This window comes from Oratosquilla oratoria, chromosome 11 (assembly GCF_046742065.1).
Source record: "Oratosquilla oratoria isolate Oo_2021 chromosome 11, ASM4674206v1, whole genome shotgun sequence".
Taxonomy (NCBI): domain Eukaryota; kingdom Metazoa; phylum Arthropoda; class Malacostraca; order Stomatopoda; family Squillidae; genus Oratosquilla; species Oratosquilla oratoria.
This window is the reverse complement of record NC_134787.1, coordinates 58,478,836-58,502,242: the sequence shown is the minus strand read 5'-3', so window position 1 is coordinate 58,502,242 and position 23,407 is coordinate 58,478,836. Positions and strand designations below refer to the sequence as shown.

At 38.3% G+C, this 23,407-nt stretch overlaps 1 protein-coding gene across 3 annotated transcripts in view; it reads right to left on the bottom strand.

The window, feature by feature from the left end:
- Positions 1–2,451: 2,451 nt before the first annotated feature.
- The window catches only part of unc-13, a 136,438-nt gene continuing 115,482 nt past the window's right edge, over positions 2,452–23,407 (bottom strand). The window contains exons 21-26 of one of the 3 annotated variants that reach the window (XM_076192939.1): positions 22,591–22,816; positions 12,855–13,031; positions 9,829–9,921; positions 8,546–8,711; positions 6,573–6,699; positions 2,452–6,024 (exon numbers count right to left, since the gene is read on the bottom strand). In XM_076192939.1, the coding sequence (XP_076049054.1) occupies positions 5,863–6,024; positions 6,573–6,699; positions 8,546–8,711; positions 9,829–9,921; positions 12,855–13,031; positions 22,591–22,816 (951 nt within the window). In that variant the 3' untranslated portion in view covers positions 2,452–5,862. The remainder of the gene's footprint in view (positions 6,025–6,572; positions 6,700–8,545; positions 8,712–9,828; positions 9,922–12,854; positions 13,032–22,590; positions 22,817–23,407) is intronic. The other 2 variants (XM_076192940.1, XM_076192941.1) reach the window with 2 other exon arrangements.

Here is a 23,407-nt window from a genome sequence, read left to right as displayed (position 1 = left end):
TCACTGGTGCAGCCCGGAAGCTTTCTAGCTAGAATGCTGTGATAGCTGCATATTAATCTGTGTGTGTATCTACCTTATTGTAGTATACAGGAAAGGAGCAATGCTCATTGTGTCCTGTCTCCTATTTCCTATATTTTCTTATCATATCTAGCCTCAAATGTGTGTGTGCGCATGTGTATGATTCATCATGGTCTTGGATCACGTGTTGGACTTGTGATCGACAGCTATTACCTTCCCGGATGAGAGCTCAGATCTCATACATGACCAATCTATGGGTAATGATGTGACCTTACGTGCACACCAACTTCCTGCCCACAAGAGTTGGAGTAACAACTCGCAGTGCAGTGATACTGAAATTATTTCAGCACTGGGCAGGACTCGAACACAGAAAGCTGTAGTAGCAGTTGCGAATGCTACCACTGTGCCATCGAGTCGTGTGTGTGTGTGTACATGCATGTATGTTTACCTAACTGGATAAAATCTATACTTTTGGGGTCTGATACTCAGTCTCTGAAATGCAGCCCAATATCTCCATTAAATGTTTTTTCTCTATTTCATCACATATGTGGAGCTAGCTGGCAATTGCTCCACTCCTACTTCTGCTTTAAGCCAGTGATATAAGAACTGTCCCACACTAGTAAAATACAGATGACAATCTGAAGCTTTTCAACAAAGAAATCTGAGAAGTCTTGAGGGTTTTTGCCAGCTGCTGTGATATTATGGGTTTCCAGTCAAACACAAGACAACTATCATCATGCATACATATACATACATCTAACCATATAAACACATAAACATGTATACATACACATGTACACACGCACATATACATTCACATACATATATACATACACACATTTCAGATACACTGAATGAGTAGTTGACCCTACAGGAAGTCAAATAGAAGGCTATTTATGAGTTAATGACATAATACACTCAGATACCAGTGGATCTTCAAGAAGCTGGTCCGGGTTCTTAAATTGTTTGTACCCTGATGTCTGTGGCAGCCAAAAATATTTGTTTTTCATTTTATTGAATACAGGCTTGTCACGTAACAAGCATTTACACTCTTTCCAGACAAAATGAATATATGATTATCCCCATGAGTATTCAGTGAAATAGAAAATACAAATATTTGACTGTAGCAAATTAATCTCAGGGCAGGACCATGTCAAGTACCAAGATGAGCCTTTTGAGGCTCTACCAGTAGCTAAGGGTATTTCATTATACACTTGTCAATGCAGCCATAGGCTTGAATTCCTGCAGGATTAGTATTTATCAACAAACACACACACACACATATATGTTTATTTGTATACATACATACTATGCAAATGTAGGCATATATACATATGTATACATATGTGTATAAATATATGTATATACATATATATATATATATGTATATATATATATATATAATGTATATATATATATATATATATATATATTATATATATATACATGTATATATATACATATATACGTATATATATATATAATACATGTGTGTGTGTCTGCATACATATATGTTTATGATAATTGATAATTGTTGTCTCATTTTACTGATTGGAACCCAACAAGCCCACAGTATCTGGTAACATTTCTTGAGTCCTTCCCTTAATCTTTTTGGTACAAAACTTTGGAATAATTTCTGTGTTCTATTAATGTGAAAATGTATGATGTCACAAACTTGTAGTAGTAGTAGGAGGGATGTAGTCATCGTTTGTTTGCTCTCCTTATTTTAAAAATAGGAGGAAATACAGCTGAAATTTATATAGAGGTTTGACCAGTCCCATGATAGAATGTTAGCCCTATGGAGCTGCATTTCGAGATGAAGGTGGAGGTGTTCATGGAGGATAACTACTTACAGGTTCTCTTTGCTGGTTCCCAAAGAATATATATACATACATGAATATAAACATAATATTTATACATTATATATTTATATATATTTATACATTATATACATATATATATATATATATATATATATATATATATATATATATTATATATATATTTATATATATATTTATATATATTTATACATATTTATATATATATATTTATATATATATATATTTATATATATATATATATATAATATATTTATATATATATATTTATACTATATTTATATATATATATTTATATATATATATTATATATTTATATATAATATATATATATATTATATATATATATATTATATATATATATATATAATATATCATATATATATATATATATATATATATATATATATATATATCTATATCATATATATATATATATATAAATATAGATATATATATGATATATCTATATCATATATATATATATGATATATATATATATTATATATATATATGTTATATATAAATATGTTATATATATGTATATATATATATGTATGCATATATACACATGTGTGAAATTTGCTAGTAGACAGCAATATCAATCAGATAATTTTTATGGCTGTCGTGCATGGAGCTCGGACCTACCGTTCTGAGGCCAGGAGGCACCGTCTCGGTAGCCTCTTGGCCTTAGAGCGATAGGTTCGATTCTTATGCGCGACGGCCATAAAAATTATCTGAATATATACACATGCATACATACACATTCCTGTGAGACTGAAGGGACAGGATCACTACTTGTGACTTAAATGAGATGATGCTATATTGCTTTTTGGATTCCAGTTACCTGGAAACCACTCCCAGGAATTCTTGGAAATATGATGTCAACATACTTTCATTACTTAACTCAGGTTTTATTTGGTGGAAATGATGGTAAGCCCAAATTTAGAGTGAAAAAAAAAAGGAACAGTTGAAATTAAATGTGTCAGCATTTTTCTTGTAGTGAAGACAAATCTCCACTGAGACCAAAGATCAGTGCCTACATGTAGTGGTCCTGTCCATTTTCAAAATCTGTCAACTCCCTCAACTCTACCAAGAGGCCCTGAAGGGTTGACACTTAATCTCTGGACTGGGTCCAAAATATCTCTATCATTTTCAGCTGTATTTATTATTACTTTTTTTTTTACATCTGGAGAGCAGACACCTGACAACTGCATCCCTCACGCTATCACTTTTGGCCAGTGAAATAGAAGCACTCCCACACTAATACTCAAAAAATGGTCCAAAGTTTCTTTCCAGAGATATTTGTGGGAGGGCCCAAGGACTGTATGTAAGTATACATATGTCCAATATACCATATGTATATATATATATATATACATATGTGTGTATATGTATATACATATGTACATGTATGTGTGTGTGTGTGTGTGTTTAAGATATAGGAGGGAGTAACTGAACTCCAGTCTTTTCATCTTTCTTCAACACACATTTATCACTTATCCTCCCTTCTTTGTAATCCTTGAGAACACAATGGCAAACTATCACTTCCCTACACATTCTCCTTGAAAAGTTAAAAAAAAAAGGAAGAAAAAAGCTAGGCTTAGCTTGAGTGGCTTTTCAACCTTACTCGGGATAGGATCCTGTCGTTTTATAAATATACATATATACATATCTAATGTGTGGTATATGTATATACACATTCAGTATCACCTCACTGTAATGGACTCTTAATTTAGAGGTTTTGTTGACTAATTTGTTTTTGTGAGACACTATTCATTCTTCTTGTATGACATATGAATGGTTTAGAAGGTGCTGAAGTATTGTTTTGGTATGACCACCTGTTCATTATGCTCTTGCAAGTACTAAATATCATAGATTATATTTCAGACACAAAACAGAAAAAAATAAAAAAAATGTGACAAGTCCATTTTATCCAGACTTTTTTATATTTTACATTGACCCTAATTACTGTCATTTACATTTAGTGCTGTGTTTAGTTGACTCATATTTGTAATTTGTATTACCTAAAGTATATATGTTATAGTAATACAAGCATGAGCTTCATCTGTAGTACTAAATGGCATATGTGGATAAAAGTAATAGTATGACCCCAGTATTGGTTACATTTTACCATAAATTACTACCTGTACTTCTAAATAGTTCATTATAGAGAGGTTTTACTCTTACTACATACATACACGTTCTAACCAAACATACAAACACACACACACACATGCACACACGCTTGCATGCACACACGCTTGCATGCGTGCACACACACACACACACACACACACCTGCACTCACTCTTTTTGGTGAGTGTGCATGAGTTTGTATTGTTAACCCAAATAAGGTAATGAACTTCTTGTTTTCAACCATATCAATTTTTTTAAACATATGACTTTCTTTTAGACAGCATGTAAGCCTGCCTACAACTATAAATTCACAAAGACCCCAGTCCACAACAACAAGAAAGAGAACAATAGAATAGAAATCAAGCTTCCATGAGCATAACAATGACTTAGTGAATACAGCTAACCTAATATGTAAATGATATGTACACAGGATTGCTTGAAACACACGGGGTCCGAGGCCTATGGATTGTTCTCAAAAGTGCACCATCCATTATTATGTGCTAAGATCATATAGAAAAATAAGAATTTGTGCTTACAACGTAAATGGTGTGACAAGAAGGAAATGTTTGCAAACTTCATACACAGGAGAGAATGAGGGGAAAGATATACACAAATGACAACGGTTTCAGGGGCATCACCATTCAACAGCAAACAAGAAAGTTTCCAGTTTCTTCCACACACTTATCCAAAGTAAATGAATGGGACACAAATCACACGCATCATGTTTACCCATGAAATAAATTATTATTACACTCATGCAATAACGCAGAACTCTTCACAAAATCATAATTATTATTATTATTAATATTATTAATATTATTAATATTATTATTATTATTATTTATTATTATTATTATTGTTTCAGTTATTTCAATATCTGTTTTTGTGCCTCGCATGAAGAACAAACACTTAAGACTCCTTTAGAGTTTTACGAGTTCCGTACAGTAGGAAGTGGTACTGTACTCCTGTCAAAATAGAATTTGAACAATTAATAAGTCTTTGGAAGAGCAGAAAACTTGTAATGGGTAGGCCACCAGCTCGTCGTCTGCTTGCATGGCCTTGGCTTCCTCTGCCTATCTGTCTCTCTGCCTGCCTACCTATCACTATTCCTGTGCCCTCTTCATGTTGCTCTGTATTTTACAAGCTATCATGTCTGAAAAGGGCATGTCATGTATGAAAACATGTCAAGAATACATACTGTATCACAGACAACCTCGTAACTACTTTGGGCATGTACCATCAGCGATCAATCTGTGGGCCCCACACGTTATGGCTTAAGGTCAGCCTGTGCTTGCTGCTAAACCTGGTTCCTCACAGGCAGCACATACCATGTGTACAATCTCTTCACCTTTGAGCAAAGGCAAGCACGAAGATTTCTATTCTGCACTGTGATCACAAGCAGACGACATTGGCGGTACCTCGTGGTCCGTGCTTGGCGGGTCTTTAGGCCATGCTCCTCACAGCATGCAGAATGCTTCTGGAGCTACTAGTCTTCTATCACTCTTGATGGACGATGAGCTGCAAGTCTTCCGACACTCTTGCTGCTTGAAGAGCTGTTTGACCAATTATACTGAAGATCAGCTAGTCTTCTATCAGCACTGCTACTCAACGAGAGGAGCTCCCCTTCCATTTCTTTAAGTCTTCCTCCTGTTTATTAGCTTGGGAGCTGCTGATGTTTCACTATTACCAATATGAAAGTTTCCTTTTATTCTTTTCATAGGAGGAACTTATAGTAAATTTGGACTTAGCTGACCTTTCTGACCTTTTTCGCACTACTTCAGAATAGAGAGCTCATTTCACCCTTTGCTCTGTCCAGTCAAAAGGTTGCTCCTTTTGTTTCATTCCTGATGGTTAAAGAACAACTCTTACTGGTTGAGAGGTGGCTCTCCTCGCACCTCAGACTTGAGCTTGACGAACTCTTTAGCCACTTCGTCATTGGTCCTCTGACTCAGGATGCGCAGGATTGTCCAGCCTGTCTCATCCAAATGGCATCGTTTGCCTAAGGACAGCCAGGTGGCACATGAACCCTGCAAGTAAAAATCATAGCCATGAATATGTAATACCCCTTGACTTAAGTATTTCTATACAGATAGTATTAATGCAAACACAATAACTAAGGAAAATACACACAGCAGTCAGAGATGAAAGGATTTCCCCTTTCCCATCACCTCTACCAAACACCGCATTTCTATTATTCTAAGAAATTTTAATCATATTAGCATTATCACTGTAGTTGAAATGGCTGTCTTTCATATTCAACATAATTTGGTTATACATTGGTATCACACTTTCAAAAAACCTTCAATTATCAGTCCCCATCCTTCTATCATATCTGACCATCATTTTGTACTTATAGTAATATAAACTTATTTCTTCACCATTGTGTACTTCAGATATTTTCATCCTGCTTAAAGTTAGATAGCTTTACTCAGATTGGGAGAGTGACATAGGTATGAAGGGGTGTCTATCAGTCTTGTACCTCTCTCTGCTGAATAAAATCATCTGCATTTATACAGTTTCCACACAAAATAACATAATGAGGTGTTACAAAGATGTACTGCCACAATGAAGTTACCTGGTCCACGATGTCCTTGAGCTGCATCACAGCAACACCCACAAGTCTATCATCACGAGCAAAGCAATAGTCCTTGATGCAAATGTGTAGTTCAAAGCTCTCGGGTCCATCTTCACTCCCAATTAGGCTGTAAGATATAACAAGAAGGATGACTGAGTGACACTATAAAACTTTTTTTCAATAATTCCATATTCTATGCACAGAGATCCTTTTAACAAAATAAGATTGAGAAAAAGAAGGTCATTTCAGAAGTTCATTCACTGTCATACAGTTAGGTGCTCTGTCACTTAACTGCTTATTGTATAATATCTGGAATACAACCATAATTCTGATCAAGTAATTATTTTTTTTCCATTCACATCTGTAGTGAGATTATGTTAACAAAATTGGTCCTGTTGATAAAAGCAGAAATGCAGTCAGCCCAGGTCATGAATACTGAGGTGTGACAAGCAAGAGTAAAGAGTGAAAAGAAAATGAATGACCACAGAAATACTGGATTTGATGGAGAAGAGAAGCAAAAGACAGGGATACCAACAAACACTAAAGGTTGGATAGACTGATACAACAAAGGTGTAGGGATAGAAAAAAAGAGTGGATGTATGAGAAATGTGGAGATACAGAATAAGTAGAGCATGTGGACTTAAAACTCATATTCTGGAAACTCAATTAGATCATTGAGAAGTGGCAAGCTGTGCAAAATACAGTAATAAAGGAAAAAAATGGAAATGCCTTGACTGAGGACAAAGAGATTTGTGATGGACAGGATGAGCAAGTACAACACTTAACAATAAGAAAATAAGAATGAAGGAGACTGCAAAAGACCATAAGGCATACACTAGGCAGTTCCATGTCCATTACCACCTATCATCCCCATCCATAAAGTTGTCTAACCTGTTTTTAAAACAACTGATAGTTTCAGTACTCATTACGGTACATAGTTACAAAGTCTGTTCCATTCATTGACAACTGTATTGGTAAATCATTTCTTGCCTATTTCATTCTTAAATCTAAATTTGTCCAATTTAAATCCATTAATGTGAATACTATCCCATGTTGTCTTAATATCATGACCTTGTCTACACCCCCTTGTTAAAGCCCTTGATCCACTTGAACACCTCTATTATATCACCCCACACCACACTCTGCTTCTTTCCAGAGAGTGTAAATCAAGGTGCCTAAGTCTGTCCTCATAAGATACATTTCTGAGCTCCTATCATTTTGGTCATTCTCCTCTGTACTGATTCTAGTGAAATGATATCTATTTTATAAAATGGAGACCAAAACTGTACCACATAGTCAAGGATGGGTCTAACACTAAATATAGATTGATAACTACTTCTGCACTTTTATTTGTAACAGTCCTAGCAGTGAAACCTAATGCTCTGTTAGTTCTATTTTTAGTGCCAATGCAGTGTTCCCTGGATTTTAGGTTAGGTCTCACTAGAACTCCTAAGTGTCTCTCACACTCTAGTTTTCTCTAAGAAAGTGTTATCTAAGGTATACCTGCTGTAGTAGAACAAGCTATGATAAAGCTGAAGTGAAGAAAAGGAGGAGGTAAGGAAGAAAAGAAGGAGGAGGAGGAGGAGATGAAGGAGGAAAAGGAAGAGGAGAAGGAGGAGGACATCACAGACAGCAAGAATGATGATTGAGGAAGTGATATTTAAGGTTGAAGACGACAACTAATGACAATGATCACGAGGAGCCAGCTGAGCTCTATGGGTCATGTATCTAAGAAAGTACCGAGTTAGTAGTATACAAAGTGTCAAATTTCATGTGATCTTAGTTTCCTGCAGCCACTACTAACACTCACCATGGTGATATAGAGGGCTTTGCTATACCTTCAACCATTGGATAATTTTTTTTGGCAATAATGATTTTAAGATTAGATATCCTGCACTATAGTAATTTTACCATGATAGTGCAATGCAGGAGTCTAGTTTTTGCAATTAGTATAAACCTAAAGATATACTCACAATTGGCAGGTCTCTGTGTACTTGGGTGACCAAGAGTTGGACTTGGATTTAGTGGCAAACTTTCTCTTTTTATCAGACAAGTGGGGGCCAATCAAGTTCACTTCAACAAATGGCCGGAACATTCCTCCTGAGGTCGTAGGCCAATTGAGATCATTTGCTGCCACAACTGCAGAAGAAAAAAAAAAAAGAAAAGAAAAGAAAGAAAACAGGATTATCATGACATGAAAAAATCTGTAATCTTATAAACATTAATATCATACTACATATCCTTCTTACATAGTCCATCTCTTCTGCTTTGTTCCATTCTGCTATTCTCCACATCTTTCCCTCATACATTATGTTCTGGTACACTATAAAACTATACTCTACATTATGTTCATTTTTGCTCGTACACTATTTAACAATGCTCTACACTATGTTCATGTTTGCTTTCTCTGAAAATCCCTTCCTCATCATGCTTCTTTTGATGCTCTTGCTGCTGTATTTGTATGAATTATTCCCCCTTTTTCTGCATTGTCCACCTAATACTATACTTCTTCCAATATTTTTCTTTAAGTCAATATTTAGATTTTTTCTAACTTTATCCATCATCATAATTTTATCTTTTATTAAGAATCCATTTTTCCATATCGATGCATAAATACTTGGAATAGCTTAGGAAATGATATAGCCCAAGCTCAAGCAATACATGAGTTCAAAATTTAATATGATAACTGGAAATCAAGGATATAGATTAAGTTGGAACTGTATATGAATTTGAGGCTGGGTATGATAAAAAATTAGAGAATAGGAAACAGGACCTAATGAGTATTGCTCCTTTCCTGCATACTACAATTAGGTAAATGCACAAACACACACACACATCTAAATATGATAATTGGAAATCAAAGATATAGATTAAGTTGGAACCATACATGAATTTGAGTCTAGGTATGTTAGAAAATTCGAGAATAGGAGATAAGTCCCAACAATCATTGCTTCTTTCTTGTATACTACAATTAGGTATATATATATATATATATATATATATATATATATATATATATATATATATATATATATATATATATATATATATATATATATATATATATATATACATTATATGTACAAATACATGCTATAGGAGCCTGTGGCAAATCTGACTTATGTCATTTTCAAGGTTTCATAGTACCCCGTGAAAACTCAAGATATCTTACTTTTGTTCTGGGGACTTTTTGTGAGTCAGCTATTATCCAGCTCATTTGGGAGTTCCCTATAAACTGTCTAACTGGCTAACTTACCTTTAACATTAATTCTCTGCTCGCCTGTGCCAGGATGGGTGTAAAGGTCAACTTGAATGCTGATTTCTCCCACTGTGCCTTCTTCAGAAGAGCCTGTCAAGTGCAACAAAGTAAGTACTGGATCATTAGAATGGATTATGCATTGTAGTGCCGCGTAAGTCAGGAATTCCTTTAATAATTTTGAAAATGAATTATAAAGAAAGACAATGATTTTATAATTAACTGAATAAGGCAAATTTAGCCCCAAACTTAAAACAATAGGATTAATACTGATATGCTGAATGTAACATTTTTAATTGAATCACACATGAAATGGATTATCAATTATTTAAGCAAAATGTAAGTGAATTTATTATTAAACCACAGGAGGAGAAATCATAGACAGAAAATTATATTCCATAGTGGTCTTCTCAGGCTCTGTAAAGTCTACACATTTTTTCCTGAAAGAAATATTTGTTATATACTGTGCAGAAGCAAATGCCATGCACAATGCCTCCAACATCTAGGTATCATCATGCAGGCAGTTTTCGATCCAGTTCTATTTTGCTCATGCATTTTCATGCAACAGCAGGGTGCAACAGTGTCATACACGATGAGCGTAGCGACAGAAAGGACACCCTTCAGCTTCTGAACAGAGATGATTTCCGGTATTTCTACCAAGAAGCAAATAATGCACATAACTAGGGGTTGACGAAACGCAACCAAGATATCTAAGTCACTCCAAGGTTACTATCACCAGTAACAAGCGAAAAAAAAAAAAAAAAAAATTGAGGGGCACAATTGTGAATGCAATTGCACATTGCATCTCACTCCTCAGTCGCTTGATGGGAGTGAGGTGGTTGGAGCTACAAAACAAAAAAGTCCGATCATTCCCTTCGGTCTTAATAAAACTGTTCGTTCACGAGATGGCCACCATAACTTTCATAACAAAATCATCATCATCATCATCATCATCATCATCATCATCATCTCATCATCAACATCAGTATTAAACAGACTCTCGAGCAGAGCCAACACAAACTTTCTAAATGGCTGGACAGCAGTTAAGTACGAAAGAATCAAACTAACAGTGACAGCATTACACATGAGTGAAACTAATGTGTGAATTAGGGGTATGCTACGTGAAAGGATGGTCTTGAACAAAATTAAATCTAAAATGAAGTAACCAAGTGCCAGAAAATAAAGGAGAGATAGAGAAAATAAATATGTGTATATACATAAATAAATAAATATACATGTATATGTATAAATATATATACATATATTCATGTGTGTGTGTTAAAGTAATTTAGAAAATGTCAGGAAAAAGGTTGATTCAGTGAGGTGATATAAAAAGGGTGGGTCACACGAATGGAAACACTGATGGAGATATTATGGGACTAGGAAAATCTTGTACAAAGTCAGTCACTGCTGTTGCTTGAAGGCTAAACATGCGACGGTTACAGCAGTTTCTTTCTGCATGACCAATCAAAGATGACAGATTTATTTGACTTCTTGATAGCAAAACCATTTCCTCTTTGACATGTTTTCAACTGTTTCCAGCAATGTTTCTATTGATGTAGACCCATAGAGTTAGAGTGTTTCCAAAAGAATATGAAGAAATAAGAAACTCAGTTGTTCTCATGAGAGCAACTTAAACTGACAAGATATAACAGACAAATTTGTCAAAATGCTAAAAAAGAACAATGAGTATCTGTTGAATACAAATGAAAATAATTACGAGCATGATTTTGACAAAATAACAAATGAGAAGATTGAAATAAGGTGTAAATATTAGGAAAACGTGATGATTAAAAAGAATAAAATTTTGAATGAAGTGTGAAAATGATACTGATAGTAATGATCCTTAGTATAGCACTACTACCAGTTAGCGATGGAACGGGAGATGGGATGAAGCATGCAACTTGAATTAACCAATGCTGAGCATGATTGACGATTTCTAGGACAGACGTTAGGGAAAAGGGAGGAGTGGCAGTGAAGGGACAGTTGAGGTAACAGGACCTAACAACTCCATATTCCAACTCTATGTTCCAAGAGAAAGCATCCAGGGACAATTACGCCCCAAAAGAGAGATGTCTTCATCCAGGTCAGACCAGTGAGATACTGCTGCCAGACTGTGTAGATTTGATCTCCTGTACCGGCCCGACACTACACATTAGTTCTACATTATCTCGATACCGCTTTCAGATGGATTCATAAGGAGTTGTTATACAGTGGATCTTAATGTTAAATCAGTAACATAATATACTAAAGGCTAAAATCCGAATGGTCAAAACTAAAAGGAAAACGGTTGATACTAGGAGTGGTGATGTATGTTTTAGTTGCGATTCACGATGCTTGAGCCTTGGGGGCATCTAAAGTGTCTATGAGACCAAACAAACAAAACAGTCACGCAGGATCTGAACAGTTATATACGATTCTATTAACAGACGCATTAGGTATCTACGGAAGGGCCACGAAGACGCAGCCATCTAGACGGTCAATGTCATGGTCGTCTCTCATTCTGGGTCCAAGTCTGTTTTTTTGTTGTTTTTTTCTGGTCGCAGTCAGTCCATTCTCGAGGGACTGGAGAGCAGTACCATTGCCGAGGGCTGATTATTTTGTTTATTCACCCTACTTTTGCTGCTCTTTGATGGTTTTCACAGTGCTTGTCTTTGTCTCAGTCCATGTAATCAATGTCATTCAAACTGGATACCTTCGTCATGTGTCCTTAAGTCACTCAGCGCCTTCGATCACCAATAGTTAGAGAAGAAGTTTACACGGTGTTTGTACAACCACATTTTCTATTGGAAAAATAAAATTAACTTTTTCTTTTCATGAGAAAAATGACGAAATGAAATCCTGGTATGATACACTTGTCCTCTAACTATGGGGTCTTGCCCCAGCAGTCTTCTTTTGATCAGGCCATCTATAATCCTCGCTGGAATATTTGTCAGTTTAACGTCGTTGTCTCGATCCTGGAAGGGTCAGTCTGGATGTCCTTACTCTGGTCAAGATCGTACTAGTCAGCCACATAGAAGGTTTACCTCGCTTATCCGAACTACTCAGTCTCCTGGCCACTTTCTTAGCCTTAATCGGATCGTCTGTATCATCCTCGGCCTCCCCTTCTTCAGGTAGATCCTCATCATCATCATCCTCTTGGGGCCTTGGATCCTTTTTCTTTGTCTTGGGCTTATTGGGGAACTTTGAGTCGTTCGCGGGGACTAGAGGGGGGACAAGGAGACGTTGTGGCGTGGCGGTAGTGCCGACAGGAGGGCGTTGTGTGGTGAAGTGTGTGATCAGGCGAAATGAAATGAGGTGGGGATGAAGTGACGTGTGATGTCGCAAGGTTCTTCATAGTACGTGACATAGTGGTGCTGGAACGCAGTGATTTGCAAGTCGCAATATTATTGTAGAGGTGTGGGGGAGACTAATATGGGGTGCCTGAAGTGTGGTCGAGAGGTAAATTGTGATGAAATGGCGGCATATCCAGTTCGATAATATTGGGGGCATAATCATTGCGGGTGTTGTGAAAAGGTGTTTGGGAATAAATGCGTCTAAATGCGCTCACAAACTGTCTCTTATTTTGCCTTAGGTTGAATGAAAAATGTCCTATGTGGACAAGTACATGATTTTTTTCGACATACACAGTGTTGCTCGCTGAGTGTATCTATTGCAGAAGGTGATTCACAGTCTGTGTGAAATGGGTTGTATGTTGCTGTGGTGTACTGTAGGTATGCTGTATACTGTGAAAAGAATTTGGTTTGTGAACGTGTACACTACACAGGAATTCATCATTTTGTGACTACTACGTGGTAGTGTCTCTACAGGAGTTGTACTAAATTTTGTACGGGTGTAAATGCAAACACATTCGCACTAAGAAAAAACAGTGGACAGGTATTGTGGGAAGTAGTGTATGTGTGTGTGTATGTGCGTGCATGCGTGTGTGTGTGTGTGAGCGAATGGATGTGTGTATGGGCTTGTGTGGTGTGTGATTTTACGTGCAAATATCCTGCGTGTGTATTTACCTAGTTGTATTTTGCGGGAAGGGGAGCTATGCTCGTGGTGTCCCGCCATTGTATCTCGCAGTGTCTAGATTGCTTTTAAACTCATGAATGGTTTTTGCGCATACTATTTCATTATCCAGTTTGTTCCAAGTGTCCAAAACTCTATGTGGAAAACTGTTTTTCTTCAGTTCTCTTCTATAGCTATGTTTTTTTTTTTCCATGTCCTCTTGTGTTTCTCTTGTCCCAGTTAAGTAAGTCCTCTCTATCAAGTATCTCTGTGCCTTTCATGATTCTGTAGATCGTCAATAGGTCACCTCTCTCTCATCTTTGCTCCAGTGTCGGTAATTCCAGTTTAGCCAATCTCTCCTCATATGATAGGTTTGCAAGTGCAGGTGCCATTTTTGTAGCTGCTCTTTGGATTCTTTCTATTTTCTTTATATTCTTTTTGGTACTGGGGGACCACAATGTCGCCGCATACTCTAGTCTAGGCCTTATCAATGTAACCAATATTTTTTTATCGTGTCTTCGTCCAAGTATGCAAATGCCACTTTTATTGATCTTATCAAGTTGTAAGTCTCCCCGACAATTTTGTTAATCTGTTTATCATAGGACAAGTCGTTTGTGATCATTATTCCCAAATATTTTTCGGATCCTACTTTCTTTACTTCCTTGGTTCCAATTGTATATTTTCCTGATATTTTGTTTTGCTTTTTCCAAATTCCATTATGCTACACTTCTTAGTATTAATGTCCACTTCCCATTTCTGACTCCAGTTCCATACCCTATTCCGGTCTTCTTGCAGTGCTTCACAGTCCTTATCAGTTTCTACTTTCCTTAACAGTTTGGCGTCGTCAGCAAAGAAGCTCATGTAACAGTTCACGTCCTCGTCCATGTCATTCGTTTGTGAGCGCGCGTATGTTTGTGTATTCGTGTGTGTGTAGCGCGGTCGAATCTCGCACTTCTCTCCGATTTCCATCAGTGACTGTTACCTGCCCCAGCAGTCCTCAAAGCGCATGGGGCAAAGATGACGCCTTCAGCCGTAGCTACACACATTTGAGTAGCGCAGTGACGGCGGCATAGTCCAATGAGGTAGAGTTGTGTTTCATAGTTCAAGGCGACTTGTCAGAATGTAAATCACTACTGAAAAAACGAAGAAGCCAGCGTCGTGGTGTTGTACACCCAGATTCCAAAAATCACAGATAATTTTTTAAGCATATTTAGTTATCAGTAATCACACAGGATACGTCATATTGTTACATTGGCTTAGTATAACGTTAACTGTCAGATACATGTGCAAGGCACTGAAAATGTAGCGATTAACTGCCATCTATTATCAAATAGTGGTAACATAGACCTGTCACCAGATTTTGGAATCTAGGTGTTCCCTTCTACAGAACAATACTGTATCGTATGTTAAGTTATATGTGCCCGCATTTGCCAAAAGTTATGTGAGATAGTGTAATTGTCCTTTAAAGATTATTGAGCAATACGTGTATTGAAACGAGGAGATACATTGGTAGGATGTTTACTGGTGTAAACATTTTATTCACAAGGTTGGCGTGCACACAAAAGTAGTGGATGCCGGGGCAAATGCATACGTGTGATGGTGCCATATCAAGTCCTTCGCTTCGATTTTGTTATGATTCACAAAAGACGATTCTACTCAGCAAATATGAGTAAAAAAAATGGCAATTTCTCCAAAGTCGCATTGGGTTGCTGTGTAGATGAATGTAGTAGCTTGGCGGTAACCAGAAAAAAAATAAAGTTCCACTCCGAACGGAAGTGGCAAGAAATGTATTCGCGTAGCAGTGTACTGATGTATGGAGTGTGCTAAACTCGAATCTACATTTTTGCAGAACTATCCGTGAGAGATGTGGAGATGTTTGAATATCCAATATCTTAGCTTTTTATCAATTGCATGATCTCGTTTAGGTCATTATTGATGTGACCAAGATTTTCGTCAAGCATTTCATTTTTCTTCTGGATGCGACCACATATGCTATGAAGATGTTACATTGTCATGCCGACATGAGAGTTATACTTGTGATAACACTGCCAGTGACCCATGGGCCGTTTTAACTTTCCATGCCTTGCCCAATGAGCTGAAGTTCACACTGATGTGAATCTAAGAGCAAATGTTCTAGTGTCAAACCTTGGGTGACGGAATTAGTGGTGGAGGCAATGCTAGCAGTTATGCTAGCAATGCTGCCAGTACTAGCAACAATGGCAATGCTAGCAGTAGCAATGCTGGCAATGATAGTAATGCTAACAGCAGTAGCTGTGCAAATCGTAGCAGCAATGCCTATTGAAGTATCAACGCTAGCAATTGCGGTTTTGGCGTTGTTAGTTATGAATTTGATAAATGTTTGGTTAAAAATGGCTTCTTCGTTGTTTAAATGGTGGCTATGATTTTGACGTAGTTCGACTATAAATTTTCGGTTCTGTATAGAGATATTAAATGTTAAGTGTATCTTTGTAATAGATCTATAAGGGCACTGATTACGACAAAAGCTTTCTATTTGTGATCGACTTGCACTAAAGCTTTACTTAGTAATAAAGGCAGTAACTTAGTTGTGGGGATGGTATATTATATCGTACTACAAGTATCAGTCTGCAGAAGTGTAACAAGCTTTTCTTAACTGTGTATGATGATGATATCTTAGGAAACGTGTAATGACACGGCCGTGCTAGTTACCAATGTGTTCCTTGCAATGGCAATGAAGGTTGTATAGGTCTTGATAATGAAAATCTTTTCAGGTGTGCTGATGGCAAGTGATCATGTGTGTAATGTGGGATAGAAATGAACCACAACGGGTAAGGAACACCGTTCTGACGAGTAGGAAATGGTAAAATCCCCAAGACCTGTTCCGTGGTTTCTTGTTCCGGGAGGGAGTGTGGGTTGTCAAATTATGTGGCTTGCATTGCATGCATCAGTGGGGCCTCCAAGATCTGGGGCCAACACTGGTACTTAATAGAAATAATTTAATCTAAGTATCTATTGGCTATCAATAAGAGCATCATGTATTAACCTATAATTTTTTGTAACTCACTAACCATAATTCCTTTGACGAAAGAAATGCAAAAGGAAAAATAGAGAGAGAGAGAGAGGGGGGGGAATGAGACACTACGAGAAGGGGAGAGAATATGAAAAATGGAGAAATAGAAAGACTGAGACAGACAGACAGAGAGAAAGAAAGAGACAAAGAGAGAATGAGAAAGAGACTGGGGGATAGAGAGAGGGAGAAAGATTGGGAGACTGAGAGAGAGAATGAGGAAGAAAGAGACTGAGAGAAATATATTGAGAGACTGGGAGAAAGAGAGAGACCGAGATAGAGGAAAATATTGAGACTAGGGGAGATAGACTGAGCGAAAGATACTGGGAGAGAGAGTGAGAAAGATGGAGATAGATACAAAGTTTGAGATAAGGAGAGATAGTTAGAGACACGGTACATGGATAAATATAGAGAGTGAGAGAGGAGGGGAGATGCAAAAATTGTAATAATGAAAGCAACCCTTACATACTCTAGCCCACACATATTATTCTTGGTCAAACTTCAAATATTTCTTGCGCATAAACACACACACACACGCACAAACGCGTGCACACGCACACAATCACGCGCACAAGCACACAATCGCGCGCGTGTGCACACACACACACACGTACCCACACACACACACACACACACATGGAAATGCTCACATACACACACACATACACGAACGAACACACACACACACAAACGCGCACACACAATCGTCCGCGCACACACACACAAACGCGCACACACAATCGTCCGCACACGCACACACACACACTCACAAACGCGCGCACACACACAATCGCGCGCACACAATCACGCGCACACACATTCGCGCGCACACGCACACAATCGCGCGCGCGCGCACACACACATACACGAACGAACACACACACACACAAACGCGCACACACAATCGTCCGCACACACACACACACACAATCGTCCGCACACGCACACACACACTCTCACAATCACGCGCACACGCACACAATCACGCGCACACACATTTGCGCGCACACAACACGCACACAATCGTGCGTGCGCATACACACACATACCCACCCACACTCACATATGGAAATGCTCACATACCCACACACATACATGAACGAACACACACACACACACACAAACGCGCACACACAATCGTCTGCACACGCACACACACATACAAACGCACACACACACACAATCGCGCGCACACACAATCACGCGCACACGTACACACATTCGCGCGCACACACATGCAAACACACACGTACCCACACACACATGGAAATGCTCACATGGACACATACATACACGAACGAACGCACACACACACAAACGCGTGTATACACACACACAATCGCACGCACACACACACAAACGCGTGTATACACACACACAATCGCACGCACACACACATGCACACACAGACACACACGTACCCACAAACACACACGCATGGAAATGCTCACATGCACACACACATACACACACGTGCCCACACACACTCATGGAAATGCTCACATGCACACACACACACACACACACACACACTCGTCAGTGCAGTGGTAGCGTTTGCAACCGCTACTCCAGCGGTCCGAGTTCGAATCCTGCCCAAGGCCGAAATAATTTCAATATCGCTGCGCTGCGAACCGTTACTCCAACTCGTGGGCGTGGACTTGTGTGTGTGTGTGTGTGTGTGTGTGTGTAAGGTTACAGCATTACCCACAGATTAGTCATATATGAGTGCTGAGCTCTCATCCAGGAGGGTAAAAGCTGTCAATCACGAGTCCAACATGTGATCCAAGACCATGATGAATCTCTCACACACACACACACACACAAATACATACACGCAAACACACAAATATATGCACACACACACACACACACACAACATCCACACGCTGATATTCACACATGTACACACAAACACAGATATGCGAGCGCAAATTGGCTTCTGATGGTGAAAACTACGTTGCTGCCAAAGTACTACATGTGGAGGTGCGAAGAGAAAATGGCAGAGTGAGTGCGGCAGTGTGGGACCCAACGGTTGCAGCTCTAGAGACGTGATGGGTGGGTGGGTGGGTGGGTGGCAGCGTGAGTGAAGCACAGTGTAATAAGAGGCAACCACAGAATGCCATTAAATACAAAATAGATCAATAGAATGCCATCAAATACCATACAATACCATTTGACAAAAGATATTACAGTATCAGTTATTGTAGTGTACTATGACGTGGCACAGCCGAGTAGCAGACAAGTGCCGAGAATACCAAAAAAGTAATGGAAGCACCCAAGTACCAAGGGTATCAGTGATGTAGGAGTACTAGTAAACAAAAAAAATATATACCAAAAGTGCCAAAAAAGTACATCAGTATCACGAGTTGCAGGGTATATCAGTATTATTAAGAACAGTGACAGTGGCGAAAGCATCTTTGTACACCGAATGAATCCCCCAATGCTGATTGCACGAGAATGACCCGAAGCACCTGAAGCACTTAGAGTTAACAACAATAAAGTCACCACAGTGCCAAGGCTGTATGGAGTATCAAGGGTGATAAGCCCATCAGTACGGCCGTGCAATACATTTTCTTCTGTTATGGCTAAATCCCAAACAACTCTAATCGTCTAAGGGGAGGACTCTGACTTAGTGAGGAGACACAATGAAACGAGACTTATGTACCAGGTGGGGGGGGGGGGTGCGTCCTCCTCAGGCCAATTCAATGGTCTGGTATTCTGACCATAACAGAAGCTGTACTGTGCACTGCCTTACTGAACCAATAAAGATAAAGATAGAGTGCCACAATGTACTAACAGTTTGTGTGGGATGTACCCCTTAATGGGTCTATAATACTGAGAGAAATATGTTTTCTTTTCCTACCTTCCTTAATACAATGCCATCCCAAATGTCTCCTCCCCCCTTCCTTAAGATATACACTAAGAGTCAAATCTAGTTAATTTAAAGACCCTGCCTATTTTAGAATCCATGACATGCCTGGTGGTTATGTATTTTGTTTTTGTTTATATACTCACTTGGGTGAAGTTCCAAATCATCTAACCTTGCTGAACAAAATTCACTTGAGATCAAGACCTGTTTTTTTGGGGGTGATCTATATTCCCTCCCCTTCAACTGAACCCAATTCACTAAATTGGTGTTTTCCCAGCTAAAATAAAGACTGAATGAAGTTTGCCACAAAATAAATAAATGAATAGATAAACAGATAAAATACATATATAAATAAAAACAAATAAAAAGAGTCACAAAGTATAAAGGGGCTGATCATGATAGAAGTGAACCTTTCATTTTGGGGATGTTTCCGAGACCAACAAAACTACATACTTGATACCACTATAAATAAAATCTATATATAAAAAGCATTGCCCAAATGATTGATACCATAAGAGACTTGAAAATGTGAAAATTTTAACAAAAATATATGTAACACACACACACACATATAGATCCACACAAATACCCATAGATCGTCATACAAGCTCTGAGCTCTCATCCGGGAGGTTAATAACTATCATCAGTCCAACATGTGATCCAATACCATAGTGAATCACACACACAAATACATGAACACAGACACATTCTTACATGGCTTGATTGCACAGTGGCAGCGTTCGCAACCCCTATTCCAGCAGTCCGAGTCTGAATCCTGCCCAGGACTGAAACATTTTCGGTATCACTGTGCTACAACCCGTTACTCCAACTCTCATGGACAGGGAGTTAGGTGTGTGTGTGTGTAAGGTCACAGCGTTACTCATAGATTGGTCACATATGATTCCTAAACTCTCATTCGGGAGGGTAATAGCTGTAGATCATGAATCCAACACGTGATCCTAGACCATGGTGTGGTAATTGTTATTGGGAATCTTTTAGTGCTTACCTTCGTTCGGGAAACTTACCCTCAGTGTTATTTACTTCTTTCGAATCAGTGTCATTTCCTGAAGCTTCGAACCCCGCCTATCATAATTTTAAATAAGATACGATTTAACTCCCCTCCTCTTTATCTGTTTGTTAAATCTATGTAATAAATTTTGGTTTGATAAATCGGGGATTGAACTTTGAGAAATGACTTAAAGTCAATATTAACTCGTGGCCTTTTGAGCTCTTTTCGAACTCGTAAGAGTACCACCGAATAGAGTCCGCATTAACGGACCTCAAGGAATGGGACCTACGTTTTTGGAGTTCAAGTCAAACGTAATCTTCAAACTTCAAATTTCCACAGATTGAGAACCCTACCCGATAGAAACTGTGACCGGTAAGTTCTCGAACATTAGTCCTTGTATTTGTTGAACCTTAATTTTCGTACGTTTCATCTTCTCAAACTTGATGAAATTTTCTTCTTAAGCATTGGTTGGATTAATCTTCTCAAACAATGTTTGAATTTAACTTGTCAATAATTTTTTGTAGTCGATTTCGACTTTAACTTAATCCCCCTTTGTTGTAAACTACAATCTAGCGCTTTATATTTAAAGTTACGATAGGTGATTATGAAAGCTTGCTTCCTGATATTCTCTCGTTTTGAGTTTCGATCTTTGGTCATTTCCTCGTTTGAGGACCAGAAGGGAATGTTTAACCGGCAGTAAGAGGGGGATAATTATTCCCATTTTTTACGAGGTTTATCGAATTGTTCTATAGAACTATGTGGCCTCTATTCTTTCTAATTTCCGTTTAATTTTGGTGGTAAATGTTCAGTTGTGTACATGGACGCAATATAGTGTTAGAAAATTAATTATTAATTTTGTAAATTATAATGTATCAACGTAATATGCAATTTTCTTGGCGGAAATAAAAAACAAAAAACTTGCTAAAACAGATTTCGTAAGTAACGAAGTCACGCCGGACGAATGGTACGCCGTGTTTGTTGTGATAGATGCCAATGTCGAACATATAAATGGATGATAAATTCGTCTAACCTAACGTGTATTTAGTAAATCGGTACCTGTAATTTAAAGTCATCCGGATCGTCGTCGTCACATATGTTGGCGGCCTGTTCAATCGCTCTTTCTGATTGCGGGGTATGTAGGTTTTTCATAGCTTAAAGGAATGCATAGATTTCAGCTCCATAGCATTCCTTCAAGAATATATACCTCGCTTTTGAGCTCTTTTCGAACTCGTAAGTCCCATCGAATACAGTCCGCACTAACGGACCTCAAATTAAGAAACATCAAGGCAAGGGACCTACGTTTTTGGAATTCAAGGCAAACTTAACTTCAAACTTCAAATTTCCACAGTTTGAGAACCCTACCCGATAGAAACTGTGACCGGTAAGTTCTCGAATGTTACTACTTGTATTTGTTGAACCTTAATTTTCATAATGGTGAATCATACACATATATATAAATAATCATACATACATACATACACACAAACACAACATAATAAAAATTCCCTTCATCAAAAGGGTAATAGGAATCTTGACTGCCCCAGTTCTGACTTTGTGCTGTCCTATTCCTTGTGGCACTCCTATCACCCAGGTGAGTTTAACTCTTCCTGTCTAAGGGTTATTTCAAGAGACTATTCTACCAGTGTCATCTACGTGTATCTCTTCATGTCCCTCCTTTGACCACGTTATGTACAATATAAATCACATAAATTCCTTTTATGTAATAATAAAGTTTTGTTTTTCGTACAACACCTCCCTGTCGTAACACCATACAACCCGGCACTCTTCTGCTTTCGACACCCCATGAGATGATATCCCTCGTGACACTCCCCATGCAGCACCTACCTTGACTTGTCTGGGTCGTGACGAAGGTCTTGATGAGCGTATCCGTCGTTTGAGTGTAGAGTGAAAGTGCGTAGTTGAGGGATTTGAGTTCGATGGACTTGTCCAGGAAGTTCTTCTTAAGGCCATTCCCTCCTGCATGGAAGTACTGCTTGATGGTGTCAAGAGCAGCTTCCAGCACTGCACACTGTTTTGGTGTCAGGTTTCTTTCGAAGTCCTTGGAGATGTCCTGAGGGAAGAGCAATTACAGGTTCATTTGCTAAAGAAACAATAACACTTGTCATTATTAACCAACAGAAGTATTACTAAATCGTAACCAAAAGTCTAGACATTCAGTGGGACTGAACACTGTGTTAGTGTATAGTCGTGATGATTATAAATATACATCCTGTGATCTGCTCCAAAGGCTAAGTGGTACCAATCATTTTGACTACCTATATCAAAGATGACCTTATAGGAGAACATTCTGTAGGTCCATTTCATGTGTCAAATTTCATATTCTGTTCTTGAATAAACTCAGATTTGGGTTGAAACTCAAGATTTAGGACCGCATGTCCTTACTGTCGCCATGTGTAGGCTTGGGATTCAAACTGTCAACCTCTGGCTGGAGGTTGCCTTGTCACTGCAGTGACTCAGTTTGCATTTAGGGACAAGCCAAGACTTTATACCAAGGGCCTTCAAGGACTACATCCAGACCTATTATTTCATAACAGCCCCTCAAATCTCCAATTATGATGGTGCCTCTTGCAGTTTGGTACTTCAGGCACACATGGCCATAAGTAGTGCTTATTTGATTAGTAATACAACTCTTGTTGCAGCT